The sequence below is a fragment of the Phyllostomus discolor genome, chromosome 6, assembly GCF_004126475.2.
Source record: "Phyllostomus discolor isolate MPI-MPIP mPhyDis1 chromosome 6, mPhyDis1.pri.v3, whole genome shotgun sequence".
NCBI classification, from domain to species: Eukaryota; Metazoa; Chordata; class Mammalia; order Chiroptera; family Phyllostomidae; genus Phyllostomus; species Phyllostomus discolor.
Genome location: NC_040908.2, coordinates 122,127,374 through 122,152,132, shown reverse-complemented (window position 1 = coordinate 122,152,132; position 24,759 = coordinate 122,127,374). Strand labels below are relative to the sequence as shown.

Below are 24,759 nucleotides of genomic sequence, written 5' to 3'. Positions count from 1 at the left end.
CCTCCAGCTCCTCCTTGGCCTGGCTGACATTGGACAGGGAGCTCTGAAGCTCAGCAATCAGGCCGGCCAGCTGCTGCTTTTCTTCTTCAAAGTGGCCCCGCTCAGCAAGCAGCTTGGCTTCCTGCTGGCCCCGCTCCGTCTCCAGAGCCTCTACCCTGGCTTGGAGCTGCGTGTTGTCTGCAGCAAGAGTGGCTGCTTCTTGCTTCAGGGTTTCCAGCTGGTGAGACAGAGACAAATTGGAATCAGCATGACTCCTCCGGCACCATGGCCCCTCTGGCAACTTAAGGTTGCCTGGAACCTGAACATACTGAACACGGGCCCACACCAACCCCAGTGCACAGCACATAGGTCTTATGGCTGCCCTTGCACATGCCTACCTGCAAGACATCACCCAGCACTTCGCCCTTCTCCTGGGGTGGGTTCTCTTGCAGACGGGCCAAATGTTCTTCCAGCTGTGAAAGTTTTCCCTGAAGGATTTCATTCTTCTCTTCAAGGCATTTCTGGCAGTAAACAAGAGCTCCATGTGAAGAGAGGTGGCACAGGCACCCGATAACCCCACAAGCCCTTACGAACATGAACAAAAGAGCCTACCACCTTGTAACCAAGATCTCCTTTTGCCCTCGCCTAGAAAAACCTCTCAGAAATCATGGACCTGGGACCATAAGGGACCTGACTTTCCAGCCCTACTCCCAGGGCTGAATTAAGTCATGTGACCTGCTGATTTCTTCTCCAAGGCCATAGAGCATACTTCAAATTTCCTTACTATATACCCTTCCTCAGAGAAATCTCGGTTTCCAGATTATCCTAACACCCACCCACCTTAAAAACATACCCTGTATCTCTGGGCATCAACAGCAGCAGCAGCAGCCACAGCACCGACCCCTCTCACTCCCCACTTCCCCTCGCTGCCTGCTAAGCACCTACAACAGGCCAGGCACTATGTTGGGCACCTCCCTGAATTTCTAATCCACACGACAGATCCGAGAGGTAGCTCACTGTCCCTCTTTTAGAGAGCAAGAATCTGAAGCTCAGATGTTAAGTGCCTTGCTCCAGAGCTATATGGTTAATAAGTGGCAGAGTGGAGTTCCTAATAACAGCAGTAACAGCAACTAATTCACTGAGAGCTTACTTTGCACCACACCATGTGTTAAGTGCTTTCTATGTATTATTATCTTACAATGGTTGATGAGGCAGCTACTCGTTCTTTTTCCCATTTTCAGGAAAGGATGCTTAGAGAGAAGGAGATCAAGTAACTTGTCCAAGATCCACACCTTGTAAATAGCAGAGACAGGATTCAAAGGTGTATTGGACTGACAAGCCCACAACTTTTCCATTATAGCACACTATTAAACCTTGAACAGAAGCCAGCTTAATTCCCAAAGGCCCAAAAGAAGAGAGCGGAAAACAGAATTTAACTTTGAACATGTGATCAATATGGCAGCCCTAACACCCCAAAAGCAGAGGGTTACCTTGTCCTGCAGGGCTGTGCTGAACTCCTTCTCCAGATGGGCCTGCTTCTCCACCCACTCCTGAGTGGCCCTGCTGTGCTCCTCCGTCAGGTCGTTGAGGGCACCCTGCAGCTGCTGTAGGTGACTGGCAAACTCGCGCAGCTGAGACAGACAGATGGAAAGCCCCACCACCCAGGGTCAAAACTGGTACCACCACTGCTGTTCGCTCCCTGAACTCCAGGAGCTGGACACCTCTGATGGTCCTTCCCACCCTCCTCACACCAGTCCCAAGGAATCACATCCCTAACTCAGAACTGCAGATCAAAATTTAAAGCCATAACCCAGTTCCTGGCAGCAGCCAATTATGGGACAAGGAAAGGGACAAAGTATGCAGGTCTCTGGAGAGACAAGAACATAGGACAGGTGCCAGGGCATCCTTCTCAACCTCTCTTGGGGAACTGTCCAGAAAAACTCAACCCTGAGGAGCCTCTAGGTGGGGGCAAGACTACCACCCCCAACAGGCACCTTAAAGGAAAGGTCTCCATTCTCCTCAGAAAGCTGGTTAATTTTGCGATCCATCTGGCTCTTCTCTGTCTTCAGGTCCTGGCACTGCTTCAGCGTTTCATGAAGCCGCACGGTGAGGCTATGAGACAAGGGCGCAGCGATAAAAGAGTGTAGCCACCAGGGGTACAGAGCAGGGCAGGGAGCTGGGAAGGTAGGCAAAGAGAACTCTACCTCTCATTCTTGCCACGGAGCTCCTCGAGCTCCCTGGGCTCCAGCGGACTGGTCGCCTGCTTCTCATTCAGCAGAGCCAGGCGGTCAATGCGCTGCTGCATCACGGCTATCTGTGCATCTGGCCCAGGCAAGGGGAGAGGAGAGGAGAGTCAGTGCAGAACTAAGGGAAGGAGGGGGTGTCTAATCTATGGGAAAGGAGGATGGAGGCAAGGACGTAACCAACACCTAGGAGGTCAGCCTGACAGGCCCAGGGCCAGCAGAAGGGACAACACAAGGAGGCAGAGGGGCCATTCCTCAGACAAGCCCATGGGCTCCCTGGATGGAAACGCCAGATGTTGCCCACGTATACATATCTGTGACATGCCAGGCACCCACCCCTCTCAGTGAGGAGCTTGCGGTTTTCAGCCAGCTCTAGCTCCAGCTCATCTCTGTTATTTCTCTCATCTGCCAGCTGCTTCTTCAGCCGTCTCATCTGGAATTGTGGGGTCTGCAGGATGTCTCCCATGGGGGAGGCTGGAGAACCTGAGAGGAAGCTGAGGAAAGAGATGCCATGAGCCCGGTATACGAGGCCTGACGTGACCAGCAATAGGCAGGGATGGGGGAGCAACGTGCTATGGATGTGAGCGCTGGCTGGGAGGCCCAACACGCGGGTTCTGTCTGCAGTGCTGACTCACGCCCCATGATACAACCTTGAAAAAACCATTCTCCTTTCTCCAAGCCAAAAAAAGGGGAGGGGAAGAGAGGGGAGATGCACTTTCCTCGTCTCTCCAAATCGACACCGAGAGAAGGGACTTTCATGTAATCAACAAAGGAAAAGATTCTATCTACAAGAAACAGCCTCTGAGGGAGCCCTTCTGCCCAAGGCAGATCTCAACCAACTCCCCCAATTAGCACTGCAGCAGGTGAGGCCCTCCCAGAGCTGCAGGACCCTGCAAGCACTCTCTGATGGCGTAAGGGGCTGCTCAACAGCCCAGTCTCTAGGATGGCGGGAGTTGAGGACTGGGTGTTGAGGCCCTGTCCCAGGAATGAGGCTCAGCACATACTTGTTCCCACTGGAAGAGGCAACCTTCTGCAGCTCCAGAAAGCGAACCTCCCTCCTGGCCTGGTGGCTGGGTGGGGAGAGCTCTTCAGAGATGGTGCTGGAGGGGACTGGAGCTGGAGGGAGGAGCAGACAAATTACAAGTCAGTAAGAGGGTAAACGGAGTTGCATCTTTCAAGTGCAATTTGAAAACCTGCCTCGCTAGGAGTGAATTCCCAGACACTCACATGTAAGCTACAGGGTGCAGCCACCAGGCAGGACCTAAGCAGGATCTCCTCTCAGCCCCAGCGACCTCTTGGGTCATAACCACTGGCCCCCTTTCTGAAATCATGTAGTGCCAACACATCCTTCTCAAAACCTTCTGTTTCCCTGGTTCCACGACCGCTTTCACGTGACTCTCCCTCTGAACACCCACTCTTAGTCTCCCTCATCTGCTCCTCACTCACCCTCTAAGCCCCCAGCGTTCAGATGTGGCCTCCTTGCTTTGCCCACAGTGCCGACAGTTCAATGGCCAACCATACACTGATCTGCAAACCCATAACCTGGCCCAGAGCCTTTCCTCTCACATTTCCAGCATCACCTGAAAGGCTCGTGAGGAACCTGAATTATGAGGAACATCAAATTTAGCAGCTGGACGAGAATTAGCCTAGACCCAAGGCTTACACCCCATCATGAGTAGACGGCCTTGTCATCAGGAGACAGGGACTTCCAGCAGACACCTGGCAGATTCAGTACCTCTCTGTTCTAGCACTTACTCCTCATCATACCTACTGGTTTATGTATCTGCCTTCCCACCTAGGACAAGAGCTTCACGTGGTGGGGGGGGGAGCCACCTTTTAAGACTGTACTCCTAGCTTGTACACCTGGAGTAATGATTGTTTAACAATCAAAGAACAAAAGAGGGTGTGTGTGTGTGTGTGTGTGTGTGTAGGGGGAAGATCAAGGAGAACCTAACAGCAGATATGATCACTTCTTTAAAAAGTCCTGCCTGGTGGCCAGGAGGAGCTCTGTGGGAACTGGGATGATGGTAACAGGGTCTAGAAACCAACCTCCTCCATCACGGTTTTCCTGAGCACCATCTCTGTGTCTTATTTTAGGGCCAGAAACAAGCTCCGAATGCACTTCTCAGGGTCCTAGCAGTACCCAGCTCAGTCGGGAGGGGATCCTCAGAAGCACTTCCTATTTACCTTTTTGCAAGAAGTTCTTTAGGTCCTCATTCAGATTTAGTCCGTCTTCGTGGTCCAGCACAAACTTGAGAATGGCTGCCAACTCAGACTAAGCCATGGAGAGAAAGAGCAATACTTAGGTGTTAAGGAGGCCCAAAGGGACAGAGGGCACCACCCTGATAGTGCCAGCCCCACGAGCCTGCTGGAGCCCACTCTTTCTCTAAGAGCGGGAAGCCCCATGGTCCAGCCAAGAATATTCTACTGGAGACGTGTTCGCCTCACTTGCTCTGGCCCCCACTCCTCCCCTAAAGATCACCTGGGGTCAGAGAGTTTGTAACTGACTTCACTCCTGACCACAAGAAAAGACAGCAGGCGAGGAAAGTAATGTGCTCAGAAAGCTTTAAGTTAACTATTATCGGCCTCGGCTGACCCCCACTGTTCTCGGTCTGGGTAAGAACGCCCCTGGGGCTCAGCCAGAGCTTATCCACCAGCTCGGCTGTAAAATCTCCCCTTCTCTGTCAGAATTCCAAAGTTACAGAGTTGACTTAATTTCCCTGTCCAATTCTGCTGTAGTTCCTTATTCCTCTAGAGCTTCTTTACCAGGTTTGTGAGCAGCATGGGGCACAGAAAAGGCTGAAGGGGGGAAGGAACCACCTATTCCTTCCATGCCACTCCAACACCAACCCCAAGATGAGCCATGAGGACGAAATGGGATGATTCAACATTTCTACCACTATGTGAAGGGCCACAGCTCTCTGGACACTGGCCCGCCCGTCACCTACATTACCCACTCTGGCATCCCAGCTGCTTCTGCTCTGGGAAAGAAAGAACAGCTGCTGACGCAGGACGCAAGGCCAACACCAGAACTACATGGCGGGTAGTTCCAGGAAACCGGGTCAATTCCCTCTACAACGAAGCAGACACACCAACTCCCCCTCATCTGGGGACCATGTAGAGGAGGAGAGAGGAGGTAACCACTCTGAGCTAGACTGTCATGGTGGACAAAGACATTCTCTCACTAACCCCTCCTACTAGAGGAAAAGAGGAATAAATGGAGTGACAATGTGTGTAAAAAATACACACACACACACACACACACACACACACACACGGAGGAATACATACATGAAGAGAGAACAATTTCTATGTAGCATCCAAACAGTAGTTTCAGGTACAATTAAATACGAAAAAAGCTTATAAGTACATCCTTTAAAAGTTGGCAGTTATCTCTAGAAATGGGATTACTGGCAACTGTTATTTCCTTCTTTGTGCTTTGCAGTATTTTCCAGACTTTCTACAATGAATGGCTGTGACTACAACATAATTTTTTTGAAAACATTATGTGCTGTTTAAAGAAAACAGGCGGGATGCAGTGAAATGCACGCTAGACCTGCTAGGTGGAGTAGAGACACAAGGGCTTACCTGAATCTTATATTCAAACTGTTCCCAGTCCCTGGGACTTTTGGAGCTCATGGTGGACTGGTATAAGAGCAACATGGTTATCTAGAAGCCAAACAGAAGGCAGTTACTGAGTGGAGCCTGTCTCTCTCCTTACAGCCCCACCCCCTCACCCCCGGGCTCTTTTAGCTCTTCCGGAGACTCTCCCAAGCTCCTAGAATTCAGCAACCTCAGGCCAGGATTCCTGCATAGCTAAATACCTGGATTCCTGGAACCTTCTAGGCCAGCACCCTGATAGGAGAGGGAATTAAGTAGACTGAGATAAAAAAAAAATATGACAACAGCCAGGTGAGGCCTGATTCCTGCAAGGTCTCCACTGAGGCCCACAGGAATGGCCTAGTACACCTCTGTCATGTGGACTGGTCTCCTAGAACCTCTGGGCCAAATTAGCCTCTGCCTCATCCAGGTGGCTGTTAAAACCTACCTCAAACCTCCACAAGCCCCCAGAATTAAAGCACCCACCACTTCCCCCTGGGTTAAAAGAAGGCCCTCAGGTCGCCCCGGTGCCACCCTCACACCCCCAGTCTGGTGTTCTATAGGTACCTTGGCCAGTTCCAGCTCTGACCCCTCTATCGCCTTCTGCACTGACACCAGGCATTCCGGGGAAGAGGGATGTTTTCGGTTTTCTGTAATGACAACAATGGAGAATACAGGGTGAACTACCTGGGGGCCATCCCGAGACCCTTAGAACACCTCCGTCAGAGTAAATCACTGTCTCTGGTAGAGGACTCCTTACTCCCGTGTCCTCTCTCCCCAACACATGCGTTTCTATATGAAGTGAGTTCTATTCTGGGTCAGTCCGAGGGCCATAGGGATAGTTCACGACGGAAGCAGGCTGGATTCACAGCAGCTCTGGGGCACGGCACTGCACTCACCTGTCCACGCATCAACTCCCCCTTGGCCCCACAGAGAAGCCCAAAGATTCCAGGTCACTCCGGACCCGCCTTCCAACCAAGGTCGCAGAAGAAGCCAGCAGCTGCGTCACACACACGAGGAGGACTGGGGACATCTGGTTCTTATGCTGCCAGAGGGTCTGGGCTCAGTTACTAACACTTTGCTTATCTAAATCCATTTCACCTTTCCTTTCATTCTCTTGAGGTAGAGAGGGCAGACAGCTCCAGTAACAGAGATGAAGACTCTGTGGCCAGAGCTGTACCCAGGAGGGACACTGATGAGCGCTGTGCCAAAGCTCCACACATGATTAACCCACCCATGACCTAGAGCAATTATCATCTCCATTTTACAGACGGGAAACCTACATACAGAAAGGTCACACAAGCAGTGAGCAGAAGGGCCAAGAGCTCAACTGAAATCTGCCTCAGCCCCAATACCTACCACCTAAGCAATTAATTCAAAGTTATCTAAGGAAATGTTTTTCTTGCAAGGGGAAAAGGGTAACACAGATGCCTCCCTCTCCGCCATCTCCTCACAGTGAAGGGAAATGAAAACCCAAGGTGGTAAGTCCCAGAAACCCACCCTCTGGCTGTATGTACCTGGATCTCTGAGATGGGCTCTGGGACTGAAGGGATACGCTTCTTAACCTCAGCTGGTGTGAGTGTCACCAGACCTAGGGAAACTGACCCAGTTGTATTCATCTCTGTGGTGCAGAATAGACAGCCCTGAACCTTTGCTCCTCCAGACACCTATTAACTGGTTCCTCTGGATTCCCAAATCCCAAAAGCTGAGGAAGCATGTCCTTCCCAACTACATAAGAAAGGTACTTACTCTGCAGAAAATTGCACACAAAGTCCAGTCTCTCTGGCACCGGCTGCTGCAGGATTTGCTGCCCCTCTTCAGTGCCGTGGCTAAAAAAAGAGCAAGTACTAGGACCAGAGCACTTAGCAACCCTCCCCTCTTTGCTACTGCATTACATACTACCTCCCCATTTCTTCAGCCCTGGCCTGCACTGCATTTGGGAGAACCAGGCCAGATGCTAGAGACAGGGGAGAAGATATTTACTCAGAAGAAACTGTGTGGCATGTGGGGAGTGGGGAGTTGAGGAAAGAGGTCCTTCTGGAAAAGACAGCACTCCGCCATCCCATTTGTGAACACAGCCACGTACCATGCAACGAGGATACGTTCTGAGAAATGCACCCCTAGAAATGTGTTAATAGACAATTTCATCATTGTGAGAACATCACAGGGTGCAATTACACAGGCCTAGATGGTACAGCCCACTGCTCCTAGGCTATAAGCCTGTAGAGCATGTCATTGTACAGAACAACACAAGATTAAATCGAGCACAAGAGGAAACGATGCAGCCAAGAGGAACGGCAAACACGGGGTATACGAGGATGCTGATAGTGTGACAGGCATGCTCTTCTACAGAAAACTATTTTTATAAGTAGAATGAATACATTCATAATTAAACCGGTAACACAGTCATTTACTACCACGTAGTATGCACCGTACAGAATTGTGTCCTGTACTGTCACACAACTGGCAGCACAGGTGTGTTGACACCGCCATCTCCACAAACAGGTGAGCAATGCATTGCACGTGCCGTTAAGATGGCTATGATGTCACTAGACCAGTGATTTTCAACCATTTCCATCTCATGACACATAAACAAATTACTAAAATTCCACAGCACGATTCATTCACACCTGACGGCTAGTGTTGTGTTGGCTGTTGTCATTTCAGTTTTTGACAATCTATGGAAAAAGAGGTCAGTGCCCCTGACTAAGTATTCAGGTATGCACGTTTTAAAAATTCTTGCAGCACGCCAGATGAAAACTGCTGCACAAGACGATAGGAACTTTTCAGCTCCATTGTAATTTTATGGTACCGCCATTGTAAACGCGGTCTGTCTTTGACTGAAACATCTTTCGTGTAGTGCCCGACTGTGTAAAAAAACACTGTGGGAAGAGGGTCAAAAACTGATGGAGGCAACACGGACCAAGGGGAGGCTAAGTTCAATAGTCTGAAATAGCTCAAGTGTAAAAGTTAGGATGCCTGGGAAACACGGCGAGAGTGAGAGTGAAAGAGGATGATAGAAAGGAAAAAAACAGAACCAAGAACTGAAAGAACAAGGCTTTGAAGTGACAAAGCAAAGTTCGTTCAACACACTCCACTGACGGCTGAGGTAGTAGCTAAAGCCTTCCAGAGGCCCCGCCAAAGGACAATCACTTTTGATCCGCGGCTGTCACCGTGCTCATTTAACAAGTGCCAAGAGAGCAGTGAGAGCCGGGAGGCAGCAGGGGGAGCTCTCACACAGCCCAGGTCCCTGGCTCCTGGGGCTCCGTCTAACTGCAGTTTCATTTTCAGAGGTGAAGGATCTTCACTTCTCTATCTAGGCAACAGCTGGAGATATTGATTAAGGGGCCTCCTTATGTTCAGAATATGAATCTCCAGGTTTCAACTAACTTTCCGGAGGGCAGGACAGGTCTTAGAACCTTCGAGAGCCCGACATCCTGAAAAGCACAAGAAGTATCCAAGCAAGACTGTGAAACTAGCTTCCTGTCTCCCACAGGATTACAAAGGTTTCTTCCAGTGACCGCCCCCCCTCACAAAAAGCATTCTGGGTAGCTGGTCTGTGATTAGGGACCCCTACAAAGTCTTTAGGACCTGCTATTCTCCTCACAGACTCCTGAAAGAGCCCTACTTCCCTACCCATCTACAATCTGCAATGTTGTGACTGTTTGCCCAGCACAGAGCAACAATTTACTCAGTGTATTCCATTAGCTAAAAATAAAGAGAATTTTTGGTTTAAATGTTTGAGATATACTACGTAAACCAAACTAAACATTTTCTATATAATAGGATATAATATACATTATTTCCTAATCATATTTAATCAAAAAACCTTCTTTTACCCCACTGAGCCCCTGGGATAAGCTGCATGAAACATGCTTCAGAAAACGCTGGTTCTGAAGAAATCCAGCCCAAGACTAAGTGACTAAATTCAAGTCTCATCCCTGGCAGGAAGCCATCTAGAACCACTGCTGGTCACCCTTCCACCCTCCTTCTCAGGAATTCCTACAGTACTCACAGAGACAATGGCATCATTTACAACTGACCACTCTGACTGTGCAAGCTGAAAGCTAGGGATACAGCAGGTGTTCAGTCTATGGGCGGAGCACCCACAGACTGACAGATGAGGGGTGCTTTATACTGGGAGGAGCAGAAGTCAATGTCAGCAAGACAAACGTCAGGGCTTTAGGTTTTCTGGCAAAATGCCTCAACTAAATCTTGCTATTCCAGCCTCAAGATATCGAGATGGGACAGCCTTTTTGCTTCTATTCACACAAAGAACAAAAAGAGGAACTTATCAAAGAGGTTGACTTCAATTATTTTCCCAGAGAAGAGGCCAAGTGGCCAAGGGATAACCCTTGTTCAATACTCATAGCTTCTCTGCCAGCAACACTGCCATCTTCTACTTCTTCCCCTGAGGACTAGGCATTTGATTTAGGCTAGCAACAGTAGCAGCATCAAAAATGCAACAGCCAGAACACATTCACCAAGAACTTCTTCCCAAAGGAAGTTTGGTCTGCAGTGTCCTGGGCCTGAGATGGAGATTAGGGTTAACAAGCATTTCCACAGCCCCTCCCTCTGAATCAATCAATCCCTCTCTCCCTCTCCTCTCTCCTAGTCTAAAGCCAACTTACAAGGCAACTTGATGGGCATCTTGAATTTCTGACCTCCCTAGGAAAATTCTCCACCAAGTTATAAACCTAAACAAAGGTATATATATCTTTACCCCTACACACATCTACTGCTCTTGTCATGAGGCCAAGGAAATCTACTTTCTCAAAAGTAAAAACTCCTTAATCTATTCTTAAGTAAAAAAAAAAAAAAAAAGCATTCTGCACCCCCATATGTCACAACATGAGGCATACAAGGTCTGTCCAGACTGTATCCAGCCATGTAATATGAAAAAGAGATATTTATTGAAGAAGATACAAGAAACATTGTACACAAGACAATGACATCTCAGTCCCCTTCAAAGTAGGCACCTTGGGACCTCACACAGTTCTCCCAATTGCCAAGAGCAGCCCTGTCATACTTTCCTGAATCTCACTGATGGTCTAAAATTAAAATCTCTTCTTTTTCAAAGGTGATTTTAGTTTAGTTTAGTTTAGTTTAGTTTAGTGAAAAGCCAGAAGTCACAGGGCACCAAATCTGGGCTGTAGTGTGGGCTGAGTCACCTGGGTGATTTGATGTTTCGACAAAAATCTCTGCACAAGATGTGATACGTGTGTGGACGTGTTGTTGTGATGAAGCTGCCAATCACCAGTTACCCACAGCAGCAGCCTTCTGAACCATTCAGATAGCTTCCATAGAGAAATGTTCAAGCTTAACACAAGATTTGATGCAGATTCGTTGCTTTATTTGCTTAGTTATTTTGACTGCGATGGCCACACAATACACATGCTCAACTCAATAGCATCTACTGCCCCCACTGACTAGTACAGTGAAGTCGTCATTGTTCATGCATGTACATTCCAGTCCACTCTCTTTGGCTGCAAGGTTACATCAGTGTCACACAAACAGTTCTTGTTATATTAACAATGGCTGGACTTCTTCAGGACAGACCTTGTATTATACCTGGCCACCAGTCTTTTAGTGAAGTTAAAATTAATCAGTGGGTCAGGTACTACAGCTATTGATGTTGGTTGCCTAGATCTATCATTTCATCAGGGTTTGCAAAATAATTATTTTCACTAAGAGTTGCAAAGTTGGTGACTTATTGGTGGTATATAACTCTACCTATAAAGTAGTCCTGCAAAAATACCAGAAAAAGGCAAAACAAGATACAAAACTTACGCTAATCAAACAGATCTAATTACCAGTTTACAAGCAATAATGGGAAGAAAATAAGTAAACAGCACCACAATGATATAATTTTAAAAATCCAAATTTTAGGAAATTCTATAGGATCAAAATGGAAGGAGGCCACATGGCAGCTGGGGTATGGAGTAGGAAGCAGGACTGGTGGGATAAGATGTCCCCTGATGAAAGCTCTTGAATACCAAGGCTGAAGATTTTAGAGTGCAACCTCCTGGCAATGACCAGTCAGTCACTGAAGCTCATCAGCTGTGGAGACTCACAATGGAAAGACTGGAGGAAGGTTCCTGAGATCACATGTATAGCAATGCCCTGAAATAAGGGCAGATTAGAGAAGAAAGCCATCACAAGGGCCTGGTGTCCAGAATGAACCACAGAAAGGGATGAGAAGTCTTCTAAAGGCTGCTAAAGGACAGACTGAGAGGATGATGACTGATTAGAAATCAGTGCCAAGGAGAGGGAAGAATTCAAGATGCTGTTTGGAAGGTCCTGCTCAGATAACTGGAAGAGCAAAGTGTTTGTACCAAAATAATAATGGCTTCTTTCAGGCGCCCTAAGGCAGGTGTTGGGTAGAGCCACAGAAACTTTTAAGAAATCCAAAAGACATCCCACTACCAATACACACCTCAAGATACATTCGAAAGAGTTAAGACAAACAAACAAACACTAACAAATCCATTTATCCTGGGTCATTCAGCCCCACTAGTCTTTGCAGATGGAGAATATCAACTACATTTTCATTCACTATTTACTCACCCAGCAAACATTAATTAAAATCAATGTGCTCTCCTAATCTAGGTACGAAGGACACAAGATAAATCAGACTCAGTTCCTGCCTTTGAAAGCCTCAGTTCTATCTTCTTTCCCCATCAGTGAGCTGTTCTCTATGAATGGGTGGCAAAACTGCTTCAGAGTTGCTGAATCCCTAACACCAGTTCCTGCCTACCCACACAACATCCTCAACACTGTCCATCCTTGGCCTGGGGCTCGGTCTACTGTGCTTTCCTCTCCATCACTGTACCTCCGACTCCTTATATTATGGCTGGCCTCTACTTTTACTCGTAGCACAAAGAAGTGAGAGAAGGTCAGTTTTATCCTCCATAATCCCTAAAAGATGATGCAGGAAAAAGGATAAACGATGTAACCTTAATAACTAAGTTATGGCTTGACCCATCTTTGCCTGGTGCCAGAGAGGTAAGATACTAGGAGGAGGCCCCACTTCATTTCTGCACTAACTCTGATGTTCAAGGGAAACCTGTGCTAAAGACACAGATTTAAAAAGAAAAGACCAGAATTATAATAGAAGGTGGCTACTGGACAACAAAGAACTTATCAATTGTTAATCAACCTCACAAAGCAAGTTAATGAGGCAAGTGAAAATCAACAGAAATGCTATCATGGCCTAGAAAAGGCCTATCTATGCTGCGCTAAAAAGTCAGAGATGAGATTTTTAAGTGCTCCTTATTTCCCTTAAGTGTAAGAGCTTCCCTTCTTCTCAGCCCTACAGGTTGCAAAGAGAGCTTTATGAGATAAGGATGAGTCACAAAAAGAGGGTTGTAAAAGATTCCTGTCAAGAGGACAGGGAGCCCCAGAGCAGGCTCTTGGAACACTTGTGAGAGCACAGGGACTTGGAGGCTCTGCTGTGCAAGAGTGACGAAGCCTTAGGGTGAGACAGGAGTGAAACCTCTCCCATGGAGAAACAGGGTGTCTTGCCTCTGGGCCCCACACTGGCTTATGCCATCCCAGTCCTGCCTGTGCTTTCTGGTCACAGTGGTCACCAAGACAAGGAAGCAAATGCAGTCCCCACTCCAGCATGCAGCTTCGCTTGAGGAGCTGGAGAGGGATGCAATGCATACTCACATGCTGTCAATGATCTTGATGAAGACGCTGCAGTCCTGGAGCTGCAGCAAGGTCTCCACAGGGTCAGCCACATGCAGACCATTCACCTGGGAGATAAAAGGAAGAACCCACTGAAATTGATGTAAGGGCCAGAAGCACTGTGGTTCGTTCCTTTCCCCAGATGATGGCAATTCTTTGCTCACCGTGAGTGCTTACAGTTGTCAACTACAGGAATAAAGGAACCGATGATTCTAGGGTTTTTAATTTCAGCAAAAGAATAGTGCTGCACTGACTCAACCAGTGACAGCCACCTGCAGCTGCCATCAAAAGAATGACTCCTTTGGCCTCAACTAAATAAGGGCGTAAATTCTCCTAGGATATTCTAGCACTAGGGGTATACTTTAAATACAGTTAGGCATAAAATGGTTCTGGGAGGATACACAAACTGGTACCACCATTGCCTCTAGAGAGAAGAATTTGATGGCTGGGAGTCAGAGGCGGAAAAAAGAAAGGCTTTTTTATATTACAGCCTTTCTTAATTCTTTTTTTTTTAATGATTCCTGGAATTAATTTTTTTTTTTTAATTTTATTTACCTCTAGAGGGAAAGAGAAGGAGAGAGGGAGAGAAATATCAATGTATGGTTGCCTCTCGTGCGTCTCCCACTGGGAACTGGCGGGCAACCCAGGCATGTGCCCTGACTGGGAATCGAACCACGATCCTTTGGTTCGCAGGCCTGCGCTCAATCCACTGAGCTACACCAGCCAGGGCAGCCTTTCTTATTTCTTGAATGCTTACATTATAACCCTTTGTAGTTCAAATTTTTATTTTTATTTTTTAAATTATTTTTTAAGATTTTATTTATAGAGAGAGGGGGAGGAGGGAGAAATACAGGAAGAGAAACATCAATGTGTGAGAGAAGCTTGCCTCTTGTACACTCCCAAGGGGGACCTGGCCTACAACCCAGGCATGTGCCCTGACCAGGAATTGAACCAGCGGCCTTTTGGTTTGCAGGCTGGCACTCAATCCACTAAGCCACACCAGCCAGGGGCAAATTTTTACATTATAGCCCTTTGTCTCTCTTGAATTTTGAAGTATCTATTTGAAGCTTACATTAAATATTACATAAATTTTATACACTCCCACAGGTATAAAATCTTGTTATTAATGCATTTTTAAAATTCCTTCCAGGCATAAAACTTTGGCTAAGAGAGGCGGGAGAAATGATGGGGAACAAGATAATTAAAGAAAAAAGGAGGAAGGAAAACAACTTGGAACAACAACGACAACAACAAAAAAACAAAACTCATTAATTCTAATTCAATCCCCTGGTTCCCTTTCTTTGCCTTTAGGCAGGCATCCATCTAATTCAGTGTTTACTACTAGAAAATCTGCCAGCAGCCACATGCAAATAAATCAGGTACACAGGTTATTCAACAAGCATATATGGTAAACTTTTATAGGAAGTCCTCATTAATTTGATAGACACCAAATTTACCAGGGTGAAGTTTACCTTTGTATGATCATAGAAAGGAAGGGTATGCTAAGTCAATTAATCACATATACAAGACTGAGGGAGGAGGGAGACTTAGCCCGCTTAACAGGTTATTTTTAAAGAACTTCAGCCCTGCTTGGGGTGGCTCAGTGGATTGAGCACAGGACTGCAAATCAAAGGGTCGCTGGTTTGATTCCCACTCAGGGAACATGCCTGGCCTCCATTAGGGGGCGTGTGAGAAGCAACCACCCATTGATATTTCTCTCCCTTTCTCCTTCCCTTCCCCTCTCTCTTAAAAGAAATAAGTAAAATCTTTAAAAACAAAACTTCGGCATAGTGGTTATAAGCAAATGAGCAGATTCTATTATTTACAGGTGTGCTTTTCAGAAGGCATGGGACCGGGAGCCCCCCGACAAGGATTTTGGGTCCATCTCCTCCACTAACTTGCTAGGAACTTTTGTCCTTTGTAATCGACTTTTTCTCTGTGCCTATTTTTTGTCACTTGCAAAGTGAATGTAATCCCAACCTCATCTACCTTAAAGAACTAGTGTGGGTTCAAATGGGATTATGGATGCAAGAACACATTATAAAATAAGCACAAAATGCAAAGCACTATTGTGGTTAATAAAATTAAAATAATGAAGTAGATCCACCAAGGCTTCTACATCTTAGCAGTTATATTAGCTGCATGCAGTGAAGAATCAGGAGGACTTAAAAAAAACCTCATGATTCAACTATAGAAATAAATAGTATTTATTTAGGCTAAATACTTCTATATTAAAATCAACTTGTAGATGAATCTAAGTTGAAATAAGTTAAAAGCGTTTTTAAAAGTGTGAAATATAAAATATGACCTCTCATTGAAGTCTTAAAGACAATATAATACTACCATCTTTTGATAAAAGCTTAATCTAGTTAGTCAGGAAAGGTCAGTGTAAAATTCCTAGGAAGCTTCTGAATACTCCAGGCCAAGATCCCTTTGTATCTACTAAAAATGAAGAGATTTTCAATAGTTAAACATCCAAAAACCACCTCCCTTTGATACCTGCAATGTAAGTAAAATATTCAAGGGCAAGGAAAGCTTGTTCACTAACAAGACTGAAAAATCATATTAGTTAGCTAATTTAAAGTCACTTAAGGAATCTGGATTCATCTCTCACAAATTAAGTAATACTCTAGCAATAGTTTCTTTCTTAGATATAAAAATATATTTTTGCGTTGCCTGATGTGACTCAGTGGACTATGCACCAGCCCGTGAACAAAAATGTTGTGGATCCAACTCCCAGTCAGGGCACAGGCCTGGGTTGCGGGCCAGGTCCCCAGTTAGGGGCGTGTGAGAAGCAGCCAATCTAATGTGATCTCTCACAAATTGATGTTTCTCTCCCTCTCTTTCTTCCTCCCTTCCCCTGTCTCTAATAATAAATAAATAAAATCTTAAAAATGTATTTTCTTCCTGTGCATTATTTTGTTCTTCAGAAATCATTGGAAGGTTGAGGAAGTGGAAGAACTCTTTCATCTCTAGTCAGGGTAGAAAAACACGCGAGGGAGGACCCAGCTCACGCAAGACTGAAGAAATGGCCATTAGGCTTTTGGGGTTGCTTAAAGCTGTCAAATCCTTAAGTTCCTTATTCCCTGAAACAAGTTATTCATTATGATTGCTGGTACAGATTAATTTCAAGCTACATGTTAAGTAAAATATAAACTTATTTTTAAATTACAAATAAATACTGAAAATTTGGAAAGCCAAAAACTCCACACATTAAAGTATTTTAATACATGCATTTAGTATTTTGATGTATTTCTTCTCTAGTCTTTTTTCCCCAGGTCATTTGTTTTAACCACAGCTATAATTATCATGTGTGTATGTGTGTGTTCTAAACCACTCTTCTCATTAACATATTTTTTCATGTGCTACAGTGTCATAAAATCCACTTTAGCTGCCTAACTTCTGTTTGAATTGAAAAATTCTATGTAACTATATTTTAATATTTTAATGCATGTTCACTGTGACTTTTGAGAGAAGTATACAAGTATCTGTGGTTAAATAAAACTAGTCTTGTGCCCTGACTAGTACAGTTCAGTGGACTGAGCTGTACTAGTTTGGGCTAGAGAACCAAAGGGTCACCGGTTCAATTCCCAATCAGGGCACATGCCTGGGTTGAGGGCCAGGTCCCCAGTGGGGGGATGCTCAAGAGGCAACCACAGATTGATGTTTCCCTCTCTTTCTCCTTCCTTTCCCCTCTCTCTAAAAATAACTGAATAAAATCTTAAAAAAAAAAAAAACTACTCTTGTGTCTGCTCTTCTCTGTAATAGCAGTACTCACTGTAAAAACAAGCGTAGGACCTAAATAAGTAAAGAGATAAACTGATCGACTTAAAACAACAGGGCTGAAGGATCCCCAATATTCATATAACCCACTGAACCAGAGATACAGCACATGGTCCTGCACAACCCAACCAGCTTTTCTGGGTGGATGAGGGGAGGAGAAGGAAGAGACATTGTTTCTAATATAGACACAAAACACTGAATTGTGATGTAAATATAAAATATATCAAATATAAACATTAAAAACCATTTAAACTATACAACTAAAATATGTATCTATTTCAGAAACTGAAAACTGAGAATGCATGTTTTGTACATTAAACCCAACCTACTTGGGAATTAAAATTCATTTCCTTTAAAATATTCTATAATTTCTTTTAAAGTTGGCTCTTTAATTGGAGGAGTCGATTGTCAGGGTGACTACTAAAATACCCTGTACGAAACAGCATGCCCAGGGACTATTTTAAGTTTCAAGATTTATTTATTCAGGTACTGGGCTAAATGGTTTTGTGTGCATACTAAATATTTTTTACACACATTATCTCAATATCCTCATAGTAACCCCAAGTGTTATTATTAATGTTATTTCCACTTTTAAAATGAAATGTCAAGAGGCTAAGGAACATGCCCTAGGTCCCAGGGGCCAAAGCAACGATGCTAAGCCAAACTGTCTGAATCTAAGGCCTGTGCCTGGCGGGCACACACTCCATGGCCTCTTCAGTTCCTCTCTGGTGTTCAGGATCCATCTGCTATTATCTTGGATAGAAAATATATGAAAGTATCCAGCAGAAGGATTTTGGTGAAGTAACCAAGAAGGCAACAGGAGAATAATAGAAGCAGACAAAACATGGTTAAGAGAGCAAGGAGAACCTTGCCCTACAATGAAAGGGCTTTTAAGACCAAAGTCCCTGCACGTCAGTAAAGTTCAGTGCCAACCCTTTTAGTCAGAAAAATACACAGGGAGCAAAGGAGGATGGGTTTCCAAGCCACCCCGCTGCCAGACTTCCCATGATGGGAAAAGAATATACATCTTAGGGAAGCCTCTTCTAACCTACACAAGTACAGTATGGATCACATCAGCATCAACATCATTAGAAATAATAAAAGTCAAAAATTAAGGGAAAAGGCCAAGAAAAACTATTTCCATAGCTGTAGCTCCTAGAAAACTCTCCCACCCCTCCTAAGCTTCCTGGGGAAATTTAGGAAAGGAGAGGAAGAACACTCACCCAGGAGAGAAGTGCAGCTGCCCAGGTGGCATGGAGCGTCATCTTGGTGATAGCAGACCGTCACCCCAATACACCTGTGACCCAAGAGAAGAACAGTTAATGATATCACATACCCATGATGAAGGAGGAAGGGGAAACAGTTCCATTTACTGGTGGCTCTGAGTAAACCACTCTTCACTTGGCACTTAACCCTCACCACCAAGACGCCACGGGAACATTTAGACAGTGGAGAGTATACATCAAAATTAATATAAAACCTATTGCTTCAGAGCTGACAATAAAGAATCCTGCCTTTAATTCAATGTCCACGAATTCCGCACAATTTTTCTGTCTCATAAAAAATACAGCTCACCTTCAACCCTGCTCTGTGGGACATAGTACCCTTAAAACAAAGAACAATTATGGCCTTCCAGACAGACCTAGATTTCAAAGGTTGATTTCTGGCTATTTCTGCAGCTACTCAAACTCTACCTAACGGTAACAACCCAGTCTTTGGGAACCTCTCCAAATTCTGAATTTTCATATCTCCCACACAAATATCAGACATGGTTCAAGTGGGGGATTTGGTGAAGCCAAAGCCAAATCTGGCAAAGAGCCTGTAAAACATTTAATAAAAGATTAGATACTTATTCTGGTATTCTTACCCCCAATTTTCCTTTCCATTGGGAATTGGCCATTTACTTGCCAATCTACCCAAGAGACCACAGACTTTATGATTAAATATTCCCAAACTCCTCCTAGCACCTCTACGATTCCCACGAATCTCCATGGGAGCAATTCCCACCCCCACCCCACCTCCTGCCACAGGTGCGCAGATTGTCACTGTTCTACCAGGAAGAGCAAGAGTGGTAAGCGCCACATCGCCTATAACTCTCCCACATACTAGCATCTCCAAGGCATGGGTTCTGTGAAACCAACATTTGCTAACATTTGCTGTGTGCAAAGTGTTGGGGATAAGAAAACACCATTCTTGTCCATAAGGTGCTTACTGTTTAGCAGAGGAAGGGCATATATAAATATCTTAGCCCTTTCTGTGCAAGTGCACCCTATTTATCAACCAGTCAAACAAGTTATTTTCTTGCTCCTTATATGTGTTCAACCTGTGCTGGCAGCTAGACGACAGTATACAACAAAATTACCTGAAATGAGAGGCAATGACATGGTCCCTGCCTTTGAGGGGCTTATAGTAGGATGAGGAGTGAAATAAAACGTACATGAAGCATTAATTAATGTAAGGAAATAATTAAATGCTAAATATAGCTGAATGCTAATTATAATTGCTTCCTGACCTTGCAAAACCCAACATGATTCCATTTGTCATACCAATGTCACTCTTGGAAATGAGCCAATTCACCTGGGCTCTGGCAATAGCAGTGAAGTGGTTAAGGGAGCTCTCGGGAAAATGGAGCAGCTAAGTGGCCTATGTGTCCCCCAGTCCTGGATGATTTTCACCCAGGATGGCCTATTCACGGGCACAAACTGCCTAGCTCCCTGGGGCCAGGCAAAGATGAAGGCAGCTGGCTTCAATTACTGCACTGCAAAAAGGCTTTTCTGGTGGTTGGCCAGTCTAAAGTTAGAGGGACCATGCCTGGCCCTTGTGGTAAAGGTGACAATAGCCAAATGCTTGACTGAGGCTTCTTTAAAAAAAAAAGTCTGAGCTATTCAGGAACAAGGGAAGTAGGCCTAGATCACCTCTGCCTCATCCCCACCGCTGCCTCTAGACTTGCTTTCCTTTTGCTGAGGCCCGAAACTTCAGTCAGAAATTTTATTTGCAACCGGAGGTAGATCTTGCCCCTCTGAGAGATTCCACAGCTGTGCTGCTAAAAATGACCTGAGGTTTAACCAACCTCTTGCCTTCATCTCAGAGGCAAAACATACAGCCCTTATGCCGTCCCAGGGGAGTCCATCTAAAACTAGTTTCAGTGCTCCGGAAAACTCGTGTCCAGGCCAAATGCCTTCTATCTGCTCCCCAAGCAGAGAAACGGGGGGAATCCAATGCTCAACAACAGGAGGAACTCCAGAAGGACCTTGTCAGCTTGCAGCCCCCAAAGGGGCACTTTGTCAGAGACAGGACACTGGAGTGAGAACTTCAGGACGGCCCGGCCAGTCACTCCTCTCAGGATAAATCAGGATAAAAAATGACTGAGCTGGTGGCACAGCTAGTACTCAGCACTGGGACTACGGCTTTAAGCAGACCTTGGCTTGGAACAGGAGGGCTCCCAGCCAGAGCACCATCCTCCCCACCCACCCCCTGAAATCTGAGGCAGGCCCCACCCAGAAGACTGGGTGATGGTGATGGAAAAACAGATCCCTGCAATTGTAGCCTGGAACCATTTCACAGAAGGATCTCCTGAGATCCATCCCAAAGTGATCAGGCAACCCATCATCCCCAATCAAAAAACAAAAAGAAGAAAACTCTGAATGCAGATCTTCGGAGGACACCTTCAGAGTTCTCATCTACCTGGTTCTTTGCAAAGAAAAGCCCCAGAATCCAAAAGAGGCATCAGAGAGCTAATCAGGTGCTTCTCTTTCCTCTGGGCTCAAGAAGCAACCAACACACAGAAGCAGTTGCCTTATAAACTAAAGGCCTTGCATCTTCTCTACATTTTCAAAAATGACATAAACTCCTTCACCATCAGGACCAATTCCCACATTTACAGTAGCCCCTCTATATGTTTCCAGAAGATGTATCAGGATAAGTAAAAACACAAGAGACATACAGCCACCTGGCACGCACCTTCTCTGGGTCTTAAAGAGTTAAAACCCAGCTATAGTTTCCTACCATGGCTGAAGCTAATGCAAACCACCTGCTCTGATGCAAAGACCAGGACCAGGGGGTCAGGTTGCTGAGCTCTGGGGTCTGCTCAGGAAAAGCTTCAGTTTTACAGGCTGCCCAAATGATAGGCCAAAGGCCAGAGGGTCTGAGTTGTGGCGGCTCTGCTCTCCTTACCCCGCCCCCCAGCCTGGGTGCCAGCTACTTTGGAGACTGCCTCTTAGCCACTAAACTGCCTGCCTGAACACCAGCCCTGCCTCAAGATAACACCAAAGTGACCTTTGGTCCCCGAGGACTGCAAAACTGTACTGGTCTCTCAAGCCATACCTCCACAGAACCTTCATTCTCTTCAGTGCTAGCTCCCACTCCCAGAATTTCAGGGCCCCAAGCCCACACAAACTCCCACTTCAAAGGGTCCTTCTCCAAGCCCCACCCCCACTCTGCCTCCAGGTTCCAAAGGCCCACAGGCTCACACCTCATAAGGGAAATGGCTAACCCATCTGTGCGCCCATGCTCAACGGCAAGGCTTACCACCACTTACTCTGACAGACTGCCTGCCTGCCTGCAGCCCTAAGAACTCCACGCTCTGTATACCTTTCCATAAAAGATCCTCCCCACCATCTGAGAGACCCTTGCATCTAAAGAGTAAACATCGTGAGCATGGGACTCCTCTGACTCTGGGACAGGTCAGGAGGCCCAGGCAATCAGGCACTCACCCCACACCTTGTAGTTTACCCCAGAGAGGCCCAGCAAAACCCAAACTATGTGGCCATAGGCTAACTTGTATAAAGAACAGAATAGGAAATATCTTGCTGGTGCATACCCTGGCTGGGAGGCGGTAACAGGCCCAAGGACCAGCAGCTGCAACAGAAGCCAAGGGGGGAAAAAACAATCCTTTCAACTCCTGGGGAGTCCTGAGTAGGCTGTCTCATCCAAGTTCAAAGGGTTTCTCTGCACTCCTGAGGTTGGGGCAAACCAGCCTGCTCTGGGCTCAGGGCTCCCCTTCTTCACAGACCAGCCCCTATGAGTAGCCCAGAGCTCCAAAGCCCTGGCAAAGAAGTAGGGAGGGATTGCAAGAAATAACCAAGATTTCCCTGGCTTCTTCAAAAGTGGTTTACTGATACCTGCCCCTTACCCCCATGCCCTTGTAGGGCCCAGACCAGAGGGATGTGGGCAAAGGGGTTGCATTCAAACTAGGCCTGGCACCTACTGCCGTATACTGCACACATGCATGCCTGCACACACCCGCACCCCCTCCAGCAGTTCATCGGCATCTGCCCCCACAGCTACATTCACACACCCTGGTCTCTACCAGCTGAAAAATGAACCTTTTTCACTCCCCACCACTACATATACACCAGGCCTCACTAGGAATGGAGACGCTCCCCTGAGCTGTCTCTACAGCGCGGCGTGCAGGCACACACGCTTTCCCCCACTCTGAACAAAAACGCGCTGACATCTACGAGAGGGGAAAGAAAGCAACCCTTTGCTCTGAAAGGCGCCAACTCCCGGATGTTGGCAAGCTCGGCTCCAAGCGCCTGTTTCTGAGTGTTTACTTGCTCGCCCTCTTCTTTCCCTCCCCTTTAAGGATGGCGCAGGAGAGAGAGGTGAGGGGGGAGCCTCCACCGCACCCCCTCGTCCATGACTGAACAAAAAAACCCCGAGAAAGAGTGAGGAGAAAGTCTCAGTGCAGGAGGGCCTTACCAGATTCCTAAAGCCAAACGTATTTACAGGTTTTAATCCGCCATTAGCATTTAAATCTTGAAATGAGAGGAGGAAGGGGGGGCTAGTGGAAAGTAACCCCACACACAAAAGAAAAGTTGTTGGTTTTCTTCTCAGTCAGCCTGGCAGGAGCGATCTTCCTGGCTGACAGCCAGAAGTGCGTCACAGCCAGGAGTCTGCTTTCTTTAAAGGCACAGCAAGCTTCCGTGATCTGGGAGCCCCATCTGGGAGCCTCAGAGAAGCAGGGAACTCTCAGCAAGGGGGGAGGGGTGCACTGGAGAGGAGGGGCAGTGAAGGCTTGGCCCACAAACAAGAGAATAGGACGCATGGGGAGGCACCAGCCAGCAGACAACACTGAACTGCAACAGGGGCAAGAGCCAAGGCAAACTGTGGCATAAACACACAAAACACACTCACAGTGGCCTGCCTGACAAACCTGGTATCACCCGGACACTCCCCCTTCGCTCTCTTAAGACTGCAGTGACAGCCTGTCCATCTTTCTGGCCAGCGACAACGGAAGGGCAGGCCACAAGCTGCCGTGAAGATTAGATCAGCCCCTGCCTGGCGGCAAGCTGGGCAGAGAGGAAGACCCGGGAACACAGGCTTTGGAGAACCAGCCAGATGCAGGCCCTTTTAAATGGGGGCAGCTTCCTGCTGGCTCCTGGGCGGGCCATGTCTTTAAGCACACACAGGCCGCTCTCGCACAAAGCGCCTGCCTCCTTCTGTGGGTGCTGCCTGCCCTGGGACAATGGCCGTCCCCAAGCCCATTCCTGGAGGGACTCTCCAGCCCATACCTTCTGTGTGGCAAGGCCAGGATGCTGCTGCACTCCTCCCCCTCGGCCACCCAAACAAGAAGCCCAAGCGGATTGTGCGCCTGGAGTGCAGGCCCGCGTTGTCCTGTCTGGGTGGCTGCGTGCTATTGTCGACTATGGAATGGCCACCAAAATCCCAGCTGTGTTGCCAGAACCTAACCCCCTGTTCCCCTGAGCATTTGTGAGGAGGGGCTGAGGGGCCAACGCACGGGACCTAGTAAGGCAGGCACTGGATGGGGCACCTTAACAGACACAGGCACAGGGACCCACTGGCAGAACCTACAGGCTCTGCCTCTCCTACATGGCCAAAAAGGAAAAGATGGCCGACTCTAAAAAACCACAGCGTTCCCACCCACTGAACAATGACCAACCCTCACAAAGACGACGAGAGAAACCCACCAGTTAGCAGAACACCCTCATCTTCCCTTCACTTGCACCACAAACATGTATTAAGCACCTACTATGTGCAAGGTGTTGCTATCAGACACTGTAGGGAGAATACAAAGATGAATTAAGCCCAGCATCTACACTGAGATAGATTATAATTCCACAGGAGATAAGAAATACGATACGAAAATTATATTTGAGGCCCTGGCTGGTGTAGCTCAGTGGATTGAGCACGGGCTATGAAATGTAAGGGTCGCCAGTTCAATTCCCAGTCAGGACACGTGCCTGGGTTGCAGGCCAGGTCCCCAGTACGGGACTGTGTACAAGGCAACCACACATTGATGTTTCTCTCCCTCTCTTTCTCCTTCTCTTCCCGTCTCTAAAAATGAATAAATAGCCCTGGCTGGCGTAGCTCAGTGGATTGAGTACGGGCTGCAAACCAAAGTGTCACAGGTTCGATTCCCAGTCAGGGTACATGCCTGGGTTGCAGGCCATGACCCCCAGCAACCGCACATTGATGTTTCTCTATCTCCCTCCCTTCCCTCTCT

At 46.8% G+C, this 24,759-nt stretch overlaps 1 protein-coding gene across 1 annotated transcript in view; it reads right to left on the bottom strand.

Annotated features, from left to right (window-relative positions):
- The window catches only part of NUMA1 (nuclear mitotic apparatus protein 1), a 36,161-nt gene extending 12,953 nt beyond the window's left edge, over positions 1–23,208 (bottom strand). Inside the window, 14 exon segments of the mRNA XM_036028874.1 lie at positions 2–217; positions 378–500; positions 1,470–1,610; positions 1,974–2,091; positions 2,184–2,301; positions 2,559–2,716; positions 3,227–3,338; positions 4,410–4,497; positions 5,811–5,891; positions 6,390–6,472; positions 7,572–7,651; positions 13,494–13,579; positions 18,518–18,591; positions 22,995–23,208. Coding sequence (XP_035884767.1) covers positions 2–217; positions 378–500; positions 1,470–1,610; positions 1,974–2,091; positions 2,184–2,301; positions 2,559–2,716; positions 3,227–3,338; positions 4,410–4,497; positions 5,811–5,891; positions 6,390–6,472; positions 7,572–7,651; positions 13,494–13,579; positions 18,518–18,559 — 1,446 coding nt within the window. The 5' untranslated portion in view covers positions 18,560–18,591; positions 22,995–23,208.
- Between the last annotated feature and the right edge of the window lie 1,551 nt (positions 23,209–24,759).